The sequence below is a fragment of the Zonotrichia albicollis genome, chromosome 10, assembly GCF_047830755.1.
Source record: "Zonotrichia albicollis isolate bZonAlb1 chromosome 10, bZonAlb1.hap1, whole genome shotgun sequence".
Taxonomy (NCBI): Eukaryota; Metazoa; Chordata; class Aves; order Passeriformes; family Passerellidae; genus Zonotrichia; species Zonotrichia albicollis.
The window spans coordinates 4,547,214-4,567,873 of record NC_133828.1 but is presented as its reverse complement, the minus strand read 5'-3'; the positions used below and the strand labels follow the sequence as shown (position 1 = coordinate 4,567,873).

The 20,660-nt window shown below is 39.8% G+C and overlaps 1 protein-coding gene across 1 annotated transcript in view; it reads left to right on the top strand.

Moving 5' to 3' along the window:
- ARHGAP15 (Rho GTPase activating protein 15) overlaps positions 1 to 20,660 on the top strand; it is a 321,279-nt gene that overhangs the window by 7,041 nt on the left and 293,578 nt on the right. The window contains exon 2 of the mRNA XM_005491382.3: positions 10,665 to 10,844. Coding sequence (XP_005491439.2) covers positions 10,665 to 10,844 — 180 coding nt within the window. The remainder of the gene's footprint in view (positions 1 to 10,664; positions 10,845 to 20,660) is intronic.

Genomic DNA, 20,660 nt, shown 5'->3' with positions numbered 1-20,660 from the left:
AGGCGTGATGGTGTTCAAAGGGGTCTTATGTTGAGGGAAGAGACGAGGATCTGACTCCATGTTTCAGAAGGCTTGATTTATTATTTTATTATATATATTATATTAAAACCATACTAAAATAATAGAAGAAAAGGTTTCATCAGAAGGCTAGCTAAGCTAAGAATAGAATCAGCAAGAATGATAACAAAGCTTCTGTCTCAGACAGAGAACACGAGCCAGCTGACTGTGATTGGCCATTAATTACAAACAAACCAACATGAGACCAATCCCAGATGCACCTGTTGCATTCCACAGCAGCAGATAATCATTGTTTACATTTTGTTCCTGAGGCCTCTCAGCTTCTCAGGAGGAAAAATCCTAAGGAAAGGATTGTTCATGAGAAGATGTCTGCGACAGTGAGCCATGACTTACAACTGCTCGACGTGTTCAGTAGTGCCCAAGTGATTTAGAGGTAGAGCGAGATAAAATTTGTGTGTAGTTTTACTCAGTGATAAATGTGAAATGCTTCCTCCCAATGAATCATCCAGTGCAGCTGTGGGGAGGGCACAAAGGGCTGTCACACCCTACCCAAGCAGGCCTTGGGACAGTCCTGCCCCTGTCAAATTAAGCCCAAAATTTTTCATAGCAAAGCTCTGAAATTTAGAACTCGCAAGAATTTTGTTTCTTTGGCTACTTGCAGCAAGCTTACAGGTGTTTGAAAAATATTTTTCTAATACATCAGTTTGTCTTGTGGTACAAACTCTTCGACTTCTCCAGAGACTTTGGGCTGTTCCAAAATTACCATCACCACATGTCTAGTTCAGGTAAGCATGGAAAGCTTGGATGAATATCCAAATCTCTGTGAGGAGAAGTTCTGCAAAATTGAGCTGGAAGTATTTCAAGCAGCCTTACTTTGAAATTTCTGTCACTTCTGCTTCTGCTTGTATCTGTAAATACTGCAAGAATAACCTTTCCCATAGTATCTCATCACTCCAGATCTGGCAACATTAAAAGTAACAACACTTTTCTGAACATTTAGGCTATAGGAACAGATTTCTTTCAAGCACCGGGGAAAATTTGTGATTCTTATGTGATCTTCCTAGAGAAAACACTGATTTTTTTTTTTTTTTATTCTGAATTTGACAGCTTTAAACTAAAAAGTTACCATGAAACAAGCATCAGGTGCAGGTGTGAAATGAGTTTAGCCTGGTCAGTCTTGAGGTGTTTGCAAAGCCATGGCTCTACTCTCTACTTACCTGCAGTAAATAAAACTTTAGAATAAAGGAAGGAGGTAGAAGGAAATTTTTTTCTCCTTATCAGTAGGACAGGTCAGGAATAACCAAGCATTCTCCTCTAGCACTTATTAGGTCATATTTAGAGTTAAGCCAATTAAATGCATGAATTATAAATTGTCACTAAATTTTATGCTGCTGTAAATTACTTAATGCCATTGGTCAAATGTCCAAACCATTCCAGTCCTGCTGTTCAGGGCCACTGGAAGCATTGGAATGCTGTGCATGGGATGATACTCACAGATTGGCTTTTAATAGTTAATTTATAGAACCAATATTCTCCATCAGAAGGGTTGTAGACTGTCACAGACATCTTTTATGAAAAATCCTTTCCTTAGGATTTTTCCTCCTGAGAAGCTGATAGGCCTCAGGAACAAAATGTAAACAATGGTTATCTGCTGCTGTGGAATGCAACAGGTGCATCTGTGATTGGTCTCGTGTGGTTGTTTCTAATTAATGGCCAATCACAGTCAGTTGGCTCGGACTCTGTCCAAGACAGGAACCTTTGTTATCATTCTTTCTTTTTCTATTCTGAGCCAGCCTTCTGATGAAATCTTTTCTTCTATTCTTTTAGTATAGGTTTAATATAATACATATCATAAAACAATAAATCAAGCCTTCTGAAACATGGAGTCAGATCCTCATCTCTTCCCTCATCCTCGGACCCCTCCATCACAGTACTCTAGCTTGCACAGCACAGAAAACAGAGGCAGGTGTCCTGGATCAGAAGCAATCCAGGAAGAAATGAAAGGTGCTGCCAGCAGGAAGACCTAGAAGTAGCTTTTTTTTTTTTTTTTTTTCCTCAGGCATGTTCTTTTACATATTCAACTGAATTTCTACTATGGACAACTGTTCCCAGAACATATGCAGGCCAAACTGTACACAAAGGATACTTTTAGCTTCAGGTTCCACTGGGAGCTGAGATAGTGAATTGACATGAGAATGGTGAAAATAGACTCCATTATGCTATCCCATATGATATATTGGGACAGAAGAACTTTTGAAACAACTGCTACCTTTGCTGAGACTTTTCCATGTATCACAATTAGGAAACTAAGTGGTGCAAGAGGAGCCATGACCATATGATAACTTGATAACTTGATAACTTTCTCTTACACTATTTAATGTGGTTTTGATGTTTTCAATAATATCTCAGTGACATTTCCAAGCAAGTTTTATTTAAGCAGGGAAGACCTGCAGAGAGCAGGTCATGGAGCTATACAGGATTAGAGTTGCTGGATCTGGAGTCATAAAATGTGGATGTGAAGGGTTTGTCATTGTGTCCACACAGCTTTGGAATAGTAACTGTCCCATTCTCCTCTCTTTGTGATTCTCAGAACATTTCCAGCCAGATAGGAAAGCATTTCCAGAGGGAGCAGGTCTCTGGCCTATAGAGACCAAGCAGATTTTCCCTGTTTTCCTTTGTCATCTGTCCTGCTCTTTTTAAGGGTTTAAAAACCCTTGTATTGAAGGGTTAGAATGTACATCTATAGAAAGAAACAGACTCTGGGGTTGTCATATTCTATGAAATTTCAGAATAACACAAAGGAGGCCTTTAATGCCCCTTTTAAATCCTCATTGATAACCATTGCCAGTCCAGAAGAGGCACATAAATTTTCTCTCTTCATGTTTCTCTCCATCCAATTCTGGAGAAAAATCCAGCAAAATTTTTAAAGATTACCAATATTTCCATTGAATATATTTGGATCAGATATTTTTATGACACTTGCTAGAAAGTGGGACTTGATATAAGCCTTTTGTTATTACATATTTTTTTTGTAGTGTGCTATTACTTGTTGAAAAAATAGAAAAAGGCTGCAGTCAATCTTCACATCAATAAGCCATTCATAGTTTTAGCCCATCTGCCAATGGACAGGAAATACTGAAGCACCAATGTACAAGTCTGTAAGGTATTGTGGGGTGCAGACTGTATTTATGTGGGTCTGTGACCTGCTGTAAGTAGAGAATAACTTATCCCTAACATGTGTGGAAAACCCTCAGGAATGAAAAATGAAGTACCGCGCTCCAATATTTTAATTCTTAGGAACTGAGTCATCAGAAAACCAAACTTTATGTTCTTAGACCCAAAATTAAACAAAACCATTGCTTATGTACAATGGGGCAAGTCTGTGCCCTTCCCTCTTGTTGCACAAAGTGCATTTCCTGATCCATAATGCAGTGAATGATTTGTCTCTCCTCCTATGGGGTGCTTAATGCTGCTGTTGCTCAGCTGTAATTCCATCAGCCTCAGCTCAAAATCACAATCAGACCTGTAAGACCTGCCTGGAACCACCTTTTCTCTATTGCACAAGCCAGAAAGAAATTATGTTATATGAAAACATTTCGTTCCTGCTGGATATTAGGTTGGTACATGACATTTCTGTTGTGAGAATTATGTAGTTGCTAACCAAGAGTTGTAAAATGTAGTCCTCTCTTAATATAAGAGAACAAATCAGAGAGGTTGAAATTGTCACCATGCCAAGGATCAGGTTAAAATCTCACAGATAATCTCACAAAGGTTTTTCCGCCTAAAGATTTGTTTAATGCTTTACTCTAGTATTGAGTTACTACTTAGATGGCCTGCTAAGTGATACGACAAGAGGAAATAGTTTCAAGTTTTGTCAGTGGAGGTTTATATTGGATTTTAGGGAAAATTCTTTCACTGAAAGGGTGATCAAGCATTGGAACAGGCTGCCTAGGAAAGTGGTGGAATCACAGTGCCCAGAAGTGTTCAAAAACATGGAGATGTGGTGCTTCAGGACATGGTTTAGTGATGGACCTGTCAACAGATGATGTTTGAGGCATTTTCCAAGCTCAATTATTCTCTGATTCTATGATTTGGGTCAAGCTGTGTGGAGAAATTTGCCTTTAGGGGCATCCTTCATAGAGACTGAATGATATACCTCAAAGCATAAAAATTTGTGAATAATGGTTCAGGCAGCTTATGCCACACATGGTGACAGAGAAATGCTGGACAGTGAGATATGGCTCCAAACAAAGCATAAAAGATGATTTGCTCTTCTCTTTGACCACAGCAGAGAGATGAGTGACTGTATATATAAATTGGAGTGGGCCATTTCTGCTTTTATTTGCAGAAAGTCCACAAGTACTGGACGAGAAAAGAGAAATTACAAAGTCAGCTTTTAGAGGAGCTCCGTGATCCTTGCTCTGTGTGTTGTCTGTTTTGAGAAAACATCAAAATTCTAATATGGCTGTAAGAGGGTAAAAAATTAAAAGAGGGTGTGATGATTAATGCTGATGAACATGGTTTTTGTAGGGTGGATCAACTTAGAGAGGAGATTGCAGTTTTGGGTGATAAGGGAAATTGAGCTGCTGAGTTTAGGACATTTAACATTTTACAGCAGGCTGAAGCTGGTGCTAAATTCTGGTTTATTGTCTATGTGGTATAAGGAGACAAAAGTGGAGTAAAGAACCAGGCAGTGGTGGTTTTGAGTCATAACCGATCTCGTGCTTTGATTAAATGTAGGAGTGATGGTTGATAAGATATTAATCCTGCTTCCTAAGTACCTGATATTATTTTCGCAAATGAAAATGCATAAGAAGGTTATATCTGCTTTGTATTTTCAGGCCAATGGGTTTCTCTGCTTTCCAGTACTCAGATAAACTGGTTTCAGGACACTGCTGGGCACCAGCCCAGGATACTGCATCCATCCCTCAGCTGCCTTTCCTGCCTGTGTCCCTGCCCTGGGCACAGGGGTGTGATGTGTCAGCGCTGAGAGCAGCACCATGGGCATGGCTGAAATAAAATAGACACAGCAAAGTGCAGATAGGAATAATTTAAAAAACCGAACAAATTATGGAGCAATTTACTAGCTGTCCTCTCTCTTTACATGTAGATTTTTCATTTGTGCACCTTTATTTTCCATCACTGTGTGTGTTTAAGCACTTGCTGCCCTGAGCTGTGCCCCTGCAGTGTAGTCAAGGCAAAACCTAAGAGCAGCACTATGTACATGGGTGTGTTGATTTTGGTGATAAGCACTTTCACAGACACACTGACACATTCTCCTAAACAGGAGTGCTCCAACTCACCCCATGTCTGGTGTTCTCTTGTTTATTTCAGTTGTTAACTGCAACTTCTGCTTCCATTTTTGTGGTTTTGCAGGCTCACAGGTCTGCAGTGAGGGTGAACCTAGTGCTGATTTTTATCCTTCTGTGATATTGTTGCATTGGGTTTTGTCCATGCTCTTCAAGTACTGCGTGTTCTTGAGCAAAGTACTTAAATTAGTCAATGCAACAAGATGCTCTTCAATTTTGCAGTGTTTGCACTCTGCCATGCCGAGAACTTTCATGCTCATTAAGCTTCTGACTTGACAGTGGTGCAAGTCATAAGGAGAAAACGTGGGAGAAATTAAAAGTTTATAAGCTTATTTAGAAATACTGAAAAATATAATAGATAACAAATATGAGTGCTATTAATTAGTTGGGTTTTTTCCCCCTTTTTTGGAGAAAAGTGCATGTTACCACTGTTTATTCACAGAAACCTAGAATGATGTGTGTTGGAAGGGACTTTAAAGACCATTTTGTTCCAACTGACTCCATGGGCAGGGACACCTTCCACTATCCCAGGCTGCCCCAAGCCCCATCCAACCTGGCCTTGGACACTTCCAGGGATGGGGCAGCCACAGCTGCTCTGGTACAAGATAATGCTCAGTTATCATCCGCATTCTGTCTTCTATTGTATGTAGCTGCAGGAAATGTAGCATAGCTCAAGCCAAAATTTGGAAATACTGCTATCTTCTTGTTTCTTGAAGAATTAATTCTCTGCTTTGTAGAAAAGCTACATACTGACTTTACCAGTACTGCAGCAAAACCTCAGGAAATAAAGTTTTTGGCTAATGCCAATCAGTTCACTCATTATAGGGTCACTGTTTGGACAAAGCAGCATGTACAAAATGGATTATAATACTGATAAATTCAATATGAAGCTCATTCTAGGTCCATGAGGTGCTGTAGGAGGGCAGTACTTACAGACTGTCATTCTGAGACAGAAACCATAGTTCAGGTACAGAAGATGTAAGAATGGTAGGGATAAGAGCAATTCACTATTTCATTTTTCAAAAAGCTAAAAAGTGCATTTTTGCTTTTTTGATAGAAACTCTAAATAGCAACAGAAGGGCTTGCTTTCATTTTTCTTTGCTTTGTCATCTCCTTTCTCTTTCAAAAGGACAGAAAATAATTTTTTCCCATCAAACCAAATAATTGACAAATTTTCACTGTTATCAAACATCATGATTCTGTGAAAGCTCTACTTTTAAACATTACAGAAAATCTTCTGGTGGATAGTTTTGGCAATTCCCAACATTTTGTGGGGAAGGAGGAGATCTGATCTTCACCATTTGCTGTGCAATTCTCTAAACCTGGGCTGGATTCTCAGAAGTGGGACGGCTTTGCTATGTGTGGATTTGCATCAGCAATAACCTTTCTGTTTTTCACCTCTACAACCCTCATTATTTCCACACCATGTGTTTGAAAGTCAGCTGTACATTTAGAAATTGGAGTTTTAAACTCTTTAGGAACTGTCAAATGCCACTTGAATGTTTACCAGCCAGCTCTCCCCTGTAGCTGGTGCCTGAGCTCTGGCTTAACTCAATCTGCTGCACTACGAGGTTGCTATGCTACTTGCTGGAGCAGACTTACATCCTCCTGGAGCACTCCAAACACATGGACCCATCTGTGGGAAAAGTCTTTGCAGGAGTTGGCCCACTGAGGCTGCAAATTTTATTAAAGGATGAACCACTTTTTCCTTCAAAGAAGGCCCCTGGCCTCCTGAAATATCTCTGAAAGTGACTGGGTGTGTAGGACTGAATTGGTTTTGCTGCCACAGCCAAAAAGGGGATTTTGTTCCTTCAGCTCAGTGGTGTTTCTTGCCCCATATGTAAGTCATTCACCCACTTTCCAGAAATTAAATTTCTCCTTCCTCATACCATACCTACTGTAACCTCATTTCTCCACTCTATGAATCAGCCTTTAATTTCTGCATAATCCATCCATCCATCCATCCATCCATCCATCCATCCATCCATCCATCCATCCATCCATCCATCCTCACATCAAGGATTTTTCTTGCCCCTGACTATTCCTCACCCTTTTCCAACCTGCCCCTTCTGTTCCACAGTTCCCCAACCCAGGTATTTCCAGGAGGAATTTTGAGTATGTATCCTTGTTTCCCTTCTCTTAGGTTAGTGTCTCAAAGTTAATCCTGCCCCTTTACTCCAGGAAGAGTCTAAACAACAAGGTGGAGAGGAGGGGAAATTCTGTCTTGGTTTAATGCCTTTCTCTAGCAAATCAACCATAGGAGGTTTCAAAACTGAAATTTATATCCAGATGCTAACTGTTTGCCAAAAGGCAAATTAGATAATTATATAATGGACGTGGAGTGCCACACAAGCAGTTGCATGGGGCTTGGCAGCTCTGCCTTCCAAAGGAAGTGAAACAAATTCCCCTGCAAAACTGGCCCAAACTTGGCCCTGATGCTTGTAATAACAATTTGGAAGCACCAACTCATAAATGCAGAAGATAGGATCCTTTTTATGTTTTCTGACAGTATTTTATCTGTTTCCTGATGGTCTTCCCCTCTGTTATTTAAAAAAAAAAAAAAAAAGTTAGAACAAAAATAAGCAAACAAACAATAGAGGCAGGGCAGAGGGTGAGGATTACCAAATCCTCCCTGCAAATGCAAATGTGGTGCTGTTGCATTTGTGGAGCTCATATTCAGGGTGCCATCTACTGGCACGTAGGGCTGGTAACGCCATCAGGAGCCTGCCTTGAGCTTGGACAGCAAAGGATTCCTACCTGAAAACCCTAAGGGCAAAAATTTTGTACCTTTCTTCCACATTATGCCAGATCTCCTTCATATTCTGCAGGATCTCACCGTGTTTTACACTAAGACAAATCTGATGGTGGAAATGCTCCATTTTCGGTTTTGTTGTTGTTTTCTTTTATAGTAGTTAGTGCAATTTTAGTATCTTGGAAAGCCTCCTTGTAATACTCTGATGTAGGCAAATTAACTCAAATTTCAGGAAAATTAAGCAAGGTTCAATGAGATTAGAACCAAGAGTTTCAGAAGTGTTCACAGCTCTGCCATTTACAGTGCTCCTACTTGTGATCCAGGGCATGACTTTGTCACACTATTGAACTTTCTTATGGCACGTCGTGTACTGACAACACCAGGCAGAGACTACCTAATTAAAACTCATAATGCTCCCGAGGAGGGATATGTCAGAGCTTTATAGGTGGGAGATTTCAGAAGAAAATCTGAGCAATGTGCTCCAGCCAAACATTGGATCCGTGACAGAGCCAGCGCTGCTCTCGTCTCTCGAGTCTGATCCGCTCTCCAGCCTGGAGCCTACTGAAAATCTGTTGAGAAGCAATTTTGATTTGATACCAACATGAAATACAAAATGGTTTGACTCTCCAAGTTTAGGAGGAGAGAAAAAATAATTTCCTGCTGGGAGCTGCTGCAGTCCTTACTGCCAAAATGGCAAAGTATCCCTGTGACATGGATTTGGGTGCTGACTGCTCTGAAGGGTGGTGAGAATGTCTTGGGGAGGGAGAACACACAGTGCTGCCCACCAAAGATTCATGGAAAGAGTTCTCTCAAGTGCAATACACCAGCTCTGCAGCAGTCATAGGCAGGCATGCTCCTAAGTGACATGGAACAGCTTTAATCTAATTTCTGTAACCTGAGATTCAACTTCTGTGGGGATCCTGGAGTAACTGAGTCAATGCAGGAAACAGCCAATGGGCACTAGCTTTGTTTTTGGTTTGGATTTTTAAAATTTGATTAAAATCAGTGGTATTTTAATTTTAATTTTAATTTTATTAAATTCAGTGTTTGTATCATGTTGAATGAGTAATGGGCTAATATTAAAGCACTTAATCCTTTCTTTTTTCGAGAGTGTTATCATGAATGCATATAAATGCCCCTGAAGATCCCAGCCCATGCCAGGGGAGTTGAAAATATGTAATCCAGTCTCCCAAAAAATCTGGGATTCTATGAAAAGCCTTCTGGATGTGGGCCAACCACTTCTAGGTGTTCCTGCTTGATCAAGTTGGACCTACCTAGGTCTCTTCCACTTTCAGCCATTCTGACTGCATGACCTGTTGTAATCATCCTCTGCATTTAGGGCAGTTTCCTGTGAGGGATGGTTTTATCAGTGCTGAGAAGCTGAAGCTGTGGGAGCTGTGTCCCACAGGTTGTGGTCCTGCCCAGAGATGTGCAGCAGAGCTCCTCATGTCCCCTTCCCACCTTCACACTTGGATGTGTTGCTCTCTGCTCTGATGTCTTCACAATAATGGGCTTTCTTGAAATCAAGGAATTTAATCTTTCAAAGCCTTCAGAAGTTGCCAGGATGTTGCTAGAAATAGCCACGCTCTCCAACCCGTTCGGAAAACGCTGATTCTTCAACAGTTTATACTATAACTGCACTTAAATGGATTTCCATTTCCCTGGCTCCATAGTTGGGAAACCAGCTTTTTCCAGCTTGTGTAGTGTCTCTTCCTTACACATTTTCTCATGTGGTTACACAGCAATATAAAGAGCCAGTTTTTTGTGACTCTCAGTAGATTGCTGCACCCACGAGCTACATGTAGTACTACGAGGGTGAGCAAGGGGGGAGGAAAACAGAGCAAGTGTTGTACATCACTGTCTTGGTGTTTTCTACAGGAAATATAAAGAAATTTTGCCTACCAAAAATGTTTTGAATAGCTTGAAGGGAGTTAGTTGAGTTGTTCTAACACCAAAAGCTGAACAGCAGCACTGTGATCACTCTAGGTCCACTCCCCATCCAAGGACTTGAGAGCTCAGCCATTTCTCAATTTCAGTTTTTAAAAATGGACAGAGAAACAAAAAATCTCATCCATGCTGCTGGTAGGATTGTGAAAATTAAGGGCTATTTTATCAGCTGCAGGACACTGCAGGGTTTCAGTGTGGCCCTGAGATGCACTTGTGTCTGGCCTGTGTGGGACTGTGGAGGTAAGATATGTTAATTGGCTTCACAGCCTGTCCTTTCCCTTTGCAAGATTTAAAATGTGTCGTGTGAGCAGGGCCAAAGACAAAGTGGAGTGGCTGCCAGCTGGACGTGGCAGAGGCTTGCAGGGAGATTACACCATGGAGGAGAATGGCTTTTGAGATAAGGATAATCTTTTACATAAACTAACTCTTCCAAGGCAGTTTGGATGGGAGGGTGATAAGGACAATAATAAAACTGCAGGCTGACACAGCTGATAGTTATCCTGGTGTTCAAAGATGATCAAGATCTTGCCAGCAAGACTACTCAGCTTCTTCTCCTGACTGCAGTGACACAGACCTGGCATTGATACGTTTTTGTATGAGGAGTCCCTAGATTAATGCTCTTATTTCACATTCTTCAGGTCAACCCAGCAACCATGGAAAGGTCTTCAACTTCTGATACAGGCTCTGAAAAGCCTAATCCTTCCCACCATAGCACAGGGGCTGTTCAAATGAGGATCAAAAATTCCAACACTCACCACGACAGGCTGAGCCAAAGCAAATCTATGATTCTCTCTGAGAATGTGAAAGTCGCCGAGCCCGTAAGTAAAACACTCCTAATATTTTCTGAGGCTTCCAATTTTTTTAAAAATCTACAGATTTATTTTATGCTTGTTAAGACACTGGTTCCATTATCATCCTTTGCAAGGAGGGATTTAAAGTCACTAATACATTTTTAGGAGCATCTCTAGGCATTGGAATAACAATTTTCCTTCATGAAATACAGAATTGGGCTTTGGTGGCCGTGATCATAACATCTACTCAGCATTTCAACTCTCAGTTGTAACAGCACTTAAGTAAGGCTTAAGTAAGTAGAAAATAGCACTTCCAGTTTCAGACACATATCACAGTTTCTCAAAAGGCAAACTTCAAAGGCAGACAGAATAAAACAAATGGAAATTTCAAACTCTGCAAATAACTTTGTAACAAAAAAAAGTCTTACTCTAAGACTGCATGAATTATACAAAAATCAGACACTGAACGTATGCTGTTATTTCAGTAGTAAACAGAGTCAAAGGAGTTGAGTTCTTTTTTTTATCCATTAGCATTTTCTTTTTAAATTGAATAGTTAGTGATGAACTCTATTGCCAGTTGCATCCCTGCCCCTGTACTCCTTGTGAGCTACTAAACAAACTGATTGGTATGAGTCTCCCCTGGTTAATTTTCTTCCATAATGGTGGCAACTTGCAGCTGAGGCCATATGATGTTACAAAATTATTTATGCAATGTTAGCCACTTTTTTGGACTCCAGATCCATTTTGTTCTCAGAGAATGCAAATGAGGGGGAAAACTCTGTTAGCTGGGGACAGAGTCCCAGATCTCAGCCACTTCTCACAACCATGCCAACCATAATCTTTTTGCTGTTGATGTAATGGATTCCTATAAAATATTCAGCTTTTTGACAAAGTTAATAAATGGAGGAAAGCTACAAGACCTTCAGTATTTCCTTTTTACTCAAAATTAAACCTCAGAATTTAGACTTATTTAGAAATATGTTATTCTAGTGATAAATTTCTCTGGTGTAACTTAACTCATTTCTCCTTACATTTCTACAGTGAAAAATCTGTTTAGATCTTAGCAGCTGATAAGATACTAATTTACCATTTATTTAAATGATATTCTTTGCCTCAGACACACTGCATATGTTTCCTCCTTTTATCTGACTTGCAGTGCTCCTCCACCAAAAACTTGGAGCACTGCTTATAATAATTCACTGGGAATACTGTAATGTAATACCAGCAAGAACAGTACCTTTGAAAAAGTTTAAAAGTTAAGTATATTTAATGGTGCCTAACATTTTATTGGCTGTGTTTAACAAAAGGCACTAGGCTGCAGTTGTTTTTGACAAGCATGAAAACATCACAGCATGAGACTGCAAAAGGAATTATGTAGAGAAATTACAAGTGATCCATCTCTCAATGAATTATCCACCTCAATAGCCTGCAGAACTCAGCTACCAATTAACACCTACTTTATTACATGTTGGGATGTACTTAATAACTTTCATGTGTTTATGCACTATTACCTTGACTGATGCCTCTTGTACAATTAGGCATAATTGGCATATCAATATGCAAAAGTTAAAAGGATTAACCCTCTTAAAACTAATGAGCATTTCTGTATCCAGCTGCTAAATGAGACAAAATTAGCATTTTTCACTTTTGGGCAGGATTTTATCATGCAGTTTCTCATTGTTGATATTACCTTGTTACATAACTTTAGTTTGGGGGATAGTATGCTGGACTGTTACAGAGCAAGGGCTCTAAAAAGTTAAATTAGACATAAATATTCACTGCTGTATCCCAACAACCACACCAGGTGCAATATATGTTCATTGGCTGGGAGCTGGAAAGTTGCTTTGTGTTGCATTTGTTTAGCAGCTAATTACATAAAAGCGGAATTTTACCGAGTATATGTCATTTTACCAAGCAAACTTGGCTCCGACATAATAGATTGAAAGCTTGCCATGCTACTAATTTCCTTTCTGTTTCAATTCTTTTCATCTCTTTTTGCCATGCAGAATTTTCTGACTAGATATTGACAGGCTGAAAGTGTTTGGGCGTATTTACTTAAATAAGCCTCTTAAAGTTGTTTGCTAACGCCCAAAGTAAAAGCAAAAATTCCCAAGGATCCAAATGCTTTCAACTGTGGGCTTGAAATGCAGCAAGTTAAAGGAGCAGTGAAATACAATTGTGTGTATCAGCCGTGTGCTGACATATCTGGGCATGTGACTTGGGAAGGATTTGGGGGAAAGTAATGCAGGGCAATATCTCTTATCCTTCCAAGTGTCTTGAAAAAGCTCTGTCCAGCTGACACAGGCATATATACATATATATATAAATTTAATAATATTTTTTAAAAAATCAAGGAGCTCTTCCTGTTGCACTTTTCTGCACAGTCTTCACTTCTGCATTTAGAGGCACACAAATCCCTGCTAAAAGACACATATTACCAGAATATTAATCAAAGCTAATTATTTTGTGCTTGAAGAAAAAAAGGATTTATCCTCATCTTTCTGCTTGGAAATTTTCTGTTTTCACGGTCTGCCTCTGTTTAGATGATGGATATAATCCATGAGGCATCCATTGATTATGTTTATTTTCTATTTTACATTGACTGAGTATTTTTTGTCATATGATTGCAGAGATTTTTCTTTTGGAAAACTGGAAGCAGCAGAATAAAGGATTCTATACCACCCTTTTGCTGTCCATGCTTGGTGTGTGCAATACACTCTGTTCTATTAATAAATGGGTCAAATCCTTTTTACTCAACTTATGCAAAACCTACTGACTTTAGTGGATTAAGGCAATCAGACTCTGGCACATTTTGAACAATCAATAGAAATATAGATTTCTAAAAGTTATTTGGAAAGAGGAAATGCCCACTCTGGACAATAAAAGGCGCAAGCCAGGCACAAAGGTAGAGAGATGAGTGGTGATTTATAGAGGAGAAAAATGCCTGATTTTCTCTGGGGGATTTGCTGTAGTCTGAAGCATGTGCTGTGGTGCTTCTGAACACACCTGGGGCTACACTTCTGAAGGTGAACAGATTATTTTCTGCAGGGTGACAGGGAAGGATGTGCATCATACATCAGCAGGGCCATGTGCACGTGTGCATTTTATAGCGGTGCAGATGCAAATGGGGGAGGCAGGAGTGAAACAAGCAAGATATTATTGGGGGTCTATGTTATTTATTTCAATGGAAATGCCTGAGCTTTGTGCAAAGGTTGAAATTGATATTAATGTAGAGTCTAAAGAGCACAAATCACGAAGCTGGACACAGGCTGTGGCAAGTGAGGGCTCTGTCTGGGCTTAATGGTATTGTCTGAACTAGCAATGTAAATGAATATTTGCTATTTTCATCTGTTAAACCCCAGGGAAGTGCATTTTGCTTCATTCAGAACAACTTCAAACAATGAAATGTCTTTTTTATTGGTGCCTATATTAAGAATTAGAACCTATTTAGACATTCCAAAATGTTAATGTATTAGAGCTTTCTCTGATTAGGTTAAACAAACTGGTAGGTTTATTTATCTCCCTAATACATTATCAGAGAAATGGGAAGCAATCTTCTTTTGTTTCTTACTCCTGTGATCATAGAACACTTGCCAAAGTTATGGCTAGCCAAAAAGACAGAAATAAATTTGCTAAAAATATAAACCTTCTGTTTAGCAGAGTTTTTGAGCCATATTTTGAAATTGCAGGGCTTATACATGTTTACTTCAAATCAAGCTTATAGTCAAGTTTGAGGCTTTGTTTGTATAGATTGTCCTGAAGTAGATCCTGATATTTAATTAAAATGACACTAAATCACATTGAATTGATAAGACTTGGCATCTCAAACAAAGGTAATTGCCCGTATTGGTTTTGTACAAAAATAGAGCTGCTTGGAAAATGTGCAGCCAACACAGACTGTCAACTCCATTTATAGATCAATATGTGAAAACCATTGATCAGGCAGGCATGTGTAACAGTAACACTTTGCATTTATTTGTTGTTTTTATACCACGTTAAGGCTTACAGGATTATCGGCTTCCAAAATATTTTGACTTCCTCGTAAATATGTTATCTGTTTAATGTTAATTGCAAGGCAGTCTCCAGCCCTCTTTTAGAGTATTTTCAGTTTCATTGCTATGGGTAGTTTTAGCTCAAAAAGGGATTATTTCAATCTCTGCGAGATCATCAGAGCTTCTTTTATAGTGTAGTTTATTTAGGGAAAGTTTTTGAGGATAGCTCTTTTTTTTTTCTTCCCCCAGTTTACTTTTTTTCTTGAAGGAAATAGCAAATCTTGACAAAATGTTTCTAAAAGCAGAAAACCTTCTCCTGATGTAGTTTTGAAAAATATTCTCTTTACTGTGATCTAATAGTGACTGCCCAGGCTTTATTCTCTGCAAATTTTGTCATCGCACACTGGTCTGTTAGAGATGCAGCCACGTTTGTCTCTATAAAAGAAAAATGCTGTGTTCCCTTCAAGGTGTACACAAATCATGTAATAGCACTGGGAAAGATACAGAAAAATATATGAGCTTCCCATGACCAGGCTGGGAATTGTTAATAAAAGCAAGCCTATACTTTATTGGCTCCAAGTATTTCACGGTAGGTGTGAAAGCTGTGTGTCCACAAACACAGTCCAGTTTCACTTCCTGAGCATGAATATTGCTAAAAGAAAGCAAGTCTGTTTAGTAACGTTAGTCATTCTCCTTTCCAGGGCAGGAAAACGAGAAATGAAGTGTGTCATATGTCCCCTTACTGTGCTCAGACTGGTTTTGTGCTTTGGAAACGCAGATCTGCTCTCTGCTGAGCGTGGTGCTCACGGGCTGCCTCCTTCAGCCCTTGGCTCCAGTTTTTCACCCGTTTCAGAGCCTGTGTCCCTTGTTCCCTACCTGAGGAGCTGCTCTGGCTCTGGGCAGAGGCCCTCAGCCTGCACAATGTGCCCCTCTTGCTCATGTATGTTCCTCATACCATAAAGTCCTCTCACTTAAAAGCTGAAAGTAGAATATTAATGCATGAGCCTATTTTAGGGCTCAGTTTACCTTCAATAAGTGATTTTTCTCAGGTTTGCCTCCTTACAGGACCAATATTTTGTGTGCAGGTGTGTTTCCAGGTTCAAAACAAACCTCCTGCTTTTGTGAATAATATTTTTTTTTATTTATATTTTCTTAAATATGCCCTGTGAGAAGTTTTTCTTTATTGTATATTTACATCATAGCGCTTCAGCTGAAATAATTCTGGCTAAAAAGGAAGAAGTTAATTTTATTGTTCAACTCCCCATTTATTTCTCCTCCCCACAGTTTCACTGTACAATTTCAGCTGCGTAGCTTGACAGGCAGCATCATAATGAGATCATAGAGAAAGGAAATAACCAGCACCTATTTCTTCTTGAAAGCAAGGATAAATTCATTTCAGCTCTATTAAGGGAGTGGTGAATGTAACTGGTTTGGCTTCCTTGTTAAGCCAAACCGAAGTTCAGACAAGATATTATAGGGGTCAGAATTGCTGATTTTGACTTTTACTCAGTGTGACAGAAGGGTAGAAAAAAGGTTCAAAAACGTCCATTTTTTTCCCTTTTTTTTTTTTTTTTTGCAATCTTACGTTATCTCACGCTGTGAAAATCTTTACTCTATTTACCAAGCACAAATTAGTCTTGCCAAAGGTTCTGAAAGTTTGCTACTTCAGCTTAGATCCTAAAACTTCAAAGAGAGCTGCAACTCTACAAATTAGTGTATGTGCTCTGCCATGGCTATTTTCACTTGAACTTAGCTAAATTCGTTTATAATTTAGTGCTGATTGAACGCTGCCATAAACGTACACAAGACACATTTTTTAAAGTTAGTCCTCTGATTACTAATTTGAATAAAAAACTCTAACCTTGTTAGCATCTGGACTTATTTTCATAATAACAACCCCTTCAGAACCTACAAAGTAATGAATAATTGACAACAAATGAAATGTTTTGATAGTTGTCGGCACAAAGCATGTTTAATGTTTTGTGTTGCTTCCTAGCTAATTATGTAGATGACACATTTGTCAGACCTTGACTGCCATTAGAAACGTGTTTCCAGAGGGGAGAAAAACAGGCTATTCATAGAGTAATTAACTAGAATGCTCAATGACCTGTGAGAGATTCAAATGGCTGCCAGTTCAGACATTGTTTTGTTACAGAAGCAGAGGGGTAATTAAAATTCCAAATTACAGTGCTATGATGAAGCATTTGTTTGTTGACAGTATACTCTTACTCTAGTTTGTTAATTCTTTTTTAAATTGCTTCTAATCCATTTTATAGCTTTAGGAGCTCCGTCTTTGAATTTACTGACAACTAATATTATGGCAAATTGCTCCTCGGCGGGCTTGGCGGTTCCATGGGAGCACAAGGTGGGTGGGATGGAGTGGCTGCTCTCCCCCCACGCCGCCGCACCATGTGCCGCCACCGAGACGCGGCTAACGCGCCGCATCTTGTGAAATGATATGTTCATAATTCTGCGTTAGGGGAAGATGTCTGCTCAGGGCAGGAAATGGTTCACATCGAGCAATAATAATCAGACAAATTGAGGGGAGGTGTCCTAGAACGTTAGGGGGAAGAGCTGTGATGGGGCTGGGGTGACCGTGGGTTAGGTGAAGCACTTTGGGAAGGCGAGGTCCGCTCGGTGACGGAGATTTGGAGGACAATCGTCTGCTCAAAGGAATCAAGCACAAAACACGAGGAATGGGGTGTTTCATAAGAGTCCACTGTATCTTTGCCAGCGCCCTTTGCAGGCAATAATGGACCTGACAGGGTGAGCTGTCTCTTCTCCTCCAAATGGGGACTCTTTGCAAGTCCAAAGTGTTAAAGTTCTCTAAACAATGAATTAAACGCAAGCCCGAGTGAAATATTTATTTACTTTGCCAAAAGTGAGACTCTGGTTTTGTTAAGGAGATGTGACAGAAGTAACATGGTGTTTGATGCAGGAGAGCTGACAGCGGCATGGAGTGAGCGCTGATTATCCCGAAGACACTGTCAGCCGGGATTGATTTCCACTTTCTCCGTTTATGTAACGGTTCCTGTAATACAGCTGACCCCAAATCACGTTACCTTGTCATTTCTCTGCATGGATCAAGAAGAGATGAGCTGAAAATAGCTAGGCACTGACCTTGAACTTGGCGGAGAAGTGAGAAGTGACAGCGGGGGATGCTCGGCGGGGGATGCTCTGCGGCCGCGGCAGCACCAGGGGGCAGAGCAGCACCAGGGATTGCAGCTGGAGCAGCTGATGCCACGGACCCACAGCCCCGTGCCAAACGCCCCTTTCCTTCCCCTTCTCCTTTTTATATATTTTTTTTCCTTTAAAAATTGGGGAGATGCTAGCTAGAGGAGCAGCTGTCTCTAAAACATTGGAGTTCCCATCATCTGCTGCTTGAAAATGGAATTATTTGAAAGGATGTTCAATATTAAAATACCCTCCTAGATGAATGCTCTGTTAAGAAGTTTTGCATCCTCTTTATGAATACCCCCCCACCCCACCCCCGTTGTATTCCTAACATCTAGTGAGCAAATCCCACATTTTCTTTATCATTAATAGAGTTTTCTACAATTTGGGTGGTTTATGAGGAGATCAATGCATTCCTCAAAGTCTACAAATCCCTTTGAGTTTCATAGAAAGCTTGGTGTAGATACATATAAAAATATTTTTAAGCTGATAGGACATCTAAAAAAGGGTAAAAAAATTACAGAGTTTTCTTTCTTTTCAGATGAGACACTTCTCTCTGTTGTATGTCTTGAGGGGTGAAAAAATGAAAACTTGGTTATGAAAATATTATTTAATTTACCATCTAAAACACATGCTTGACTTCTTTTGTTTCATATTTTCTTTTAATCTCTTAACAGCCCTTTTAGTATCTGATGCTGGCAGGAGCTGTGGAGACATGAGGGGGCAGCGCTGGTTCTTCCCAAGGATCTGGGGCTTTGGGGTGTCACTGCTCAGGGCAGGACCTTGTGAGACCTTGGGGCAGCACCAGGAGCCCTGAACTCACCCTTTAAGATGTTTGACCACTCTCTCACTCCCACTCTCATTTGTTAACACTGAGACACTGGTAGGAAAGTAGACAGAAACACTCAAAAAATGTCTTCTAAGGTAGTGTTGGTAGTTGTTTGGAGAATACAGGAAAGACAAGGTGTAAATGGGAGTTTGTGGATTAGTAATTATGGATTTATTGTCATCTATAGAAGAGTAGTGTAAATTCATGCTAATACCAGTTTTAGTCCACATCATATGAAATGTGATGTCCTGTTGAAGAGCAGAGTGCAGGCAGAGACTGAGGCTCTCATTTCTCACTGATAACTGGGGACTGGGGCTGTGGAACCAACAGGAACTTAGAAGGAAAAAGGAGAAAGAGACACCCTCCTTCATTCTTTCTATCAGAAATGTGTGAAAATGGTGAAATGAGGTGAACTCAGAACTCTGAATTTTCCTCTCCTTCACCTTATCTTGTTCAAACTCAAAGAACCATCATGGAGTTGAATCAGGAGTTTGTAGCTCAAAATTTGCTTTCTCCAAAACTCTGCAGAGTGTGGCCTTTGAGCTGTCCTGGTAAGGCAATGCAGCAGACTAAGAAAACTTGGATATGAGGCTTGAACCAAACCTCCAAATAATATTATTTTCTCTACCTTGAAATCTGATTCAAATTACAGTGATCCCAGGGCTTTTGTGTCACCATAATTTCAGAGCCCACACCATATATCCTTCTGATTTTTACCAGTAGGAAAAAATTATTTCATAAAATCTCTGCTGATTCTGCTCCTCAGGCTTCTAACATTTTGACTGTTTTATCTTGTAAGAAGTGGCATCCAAATACACAGACACATTAATGACACTGAAGTTGCCATCATGATGCTAAACAGACCAACACACTAAAAAGTTGAATCTTTTTGATTCAGTAGTGAGACAGCAACATGCCATGATGTTAGCAAGATAATTTTATACACATAATATTTCACTTTGCTTCCAAGATAGCCTTCAGTTGTATTTATTCATTGCAACCAAGTGGAGAAGGAGCTGGACTGGAATTTGTCATGTTTCCCTGGTCCCAGCCTGGATGTTTGCCTGCCAAAGGGATTTTTTAGTACTTTTTTCTGTTTCTTTACCTGTAAAGTGGGACTGTGGAGAATTTATATTTCTTTTCCACACATTAAAGAGGCTCCCTCAAAGCTGGTTCAACCGTAATGTTTCAATCATGCTCTTTATGTAGATAATTCCATTCTCATCATATTAACTCTATTAATTAAAACAGAATTATTCCACAATTATGCTAGTGTAACTGAGAGGAGAACTTGGCCTCAGGTCCTGTACATTTTCCTTATCTATATTCTCTGTGCTTAACTGTTTCACTCTTTTTCATCCAAAAAAGCCTTATTTTGGCTTCATCATTAATCAGTTCTCTTCCCTTGATTCTATACCCCTGTGCTTTCAGCGGCGTTAGGTTTCTCTGAGGGCCTTTGTGTTCTGTGCTGTACATTTCGAAAAGTATGCTTAAAAAGTGTTGTTTAAAGGAGTCTCTCTGGAAATCTGTGTCAGTGCACACCGTGACAGGGAACATAAGCTGTGGAATTATATTCCTTTTACGCTATCTTTATTAAATACTGTGTTACAGCTGAATTGTGGCATCTAACACATTTCCTTTTAAAAATGCCGTCAGATTTGAAATATGTAGGTACTGAAACTGAGATTATATCAAACTTCCCATAGCTAGTCTTGGGCACCTGACCTGCATAGCTTCCCACAGGGGAAAAGTAAGCTCCATTTCTTTAAATTTCCAATGAGAAGGGACATGTGTCTCCTTGCATTGAGCTACATGATATCACATCTTGTGGCACCGAGTGACCCAATG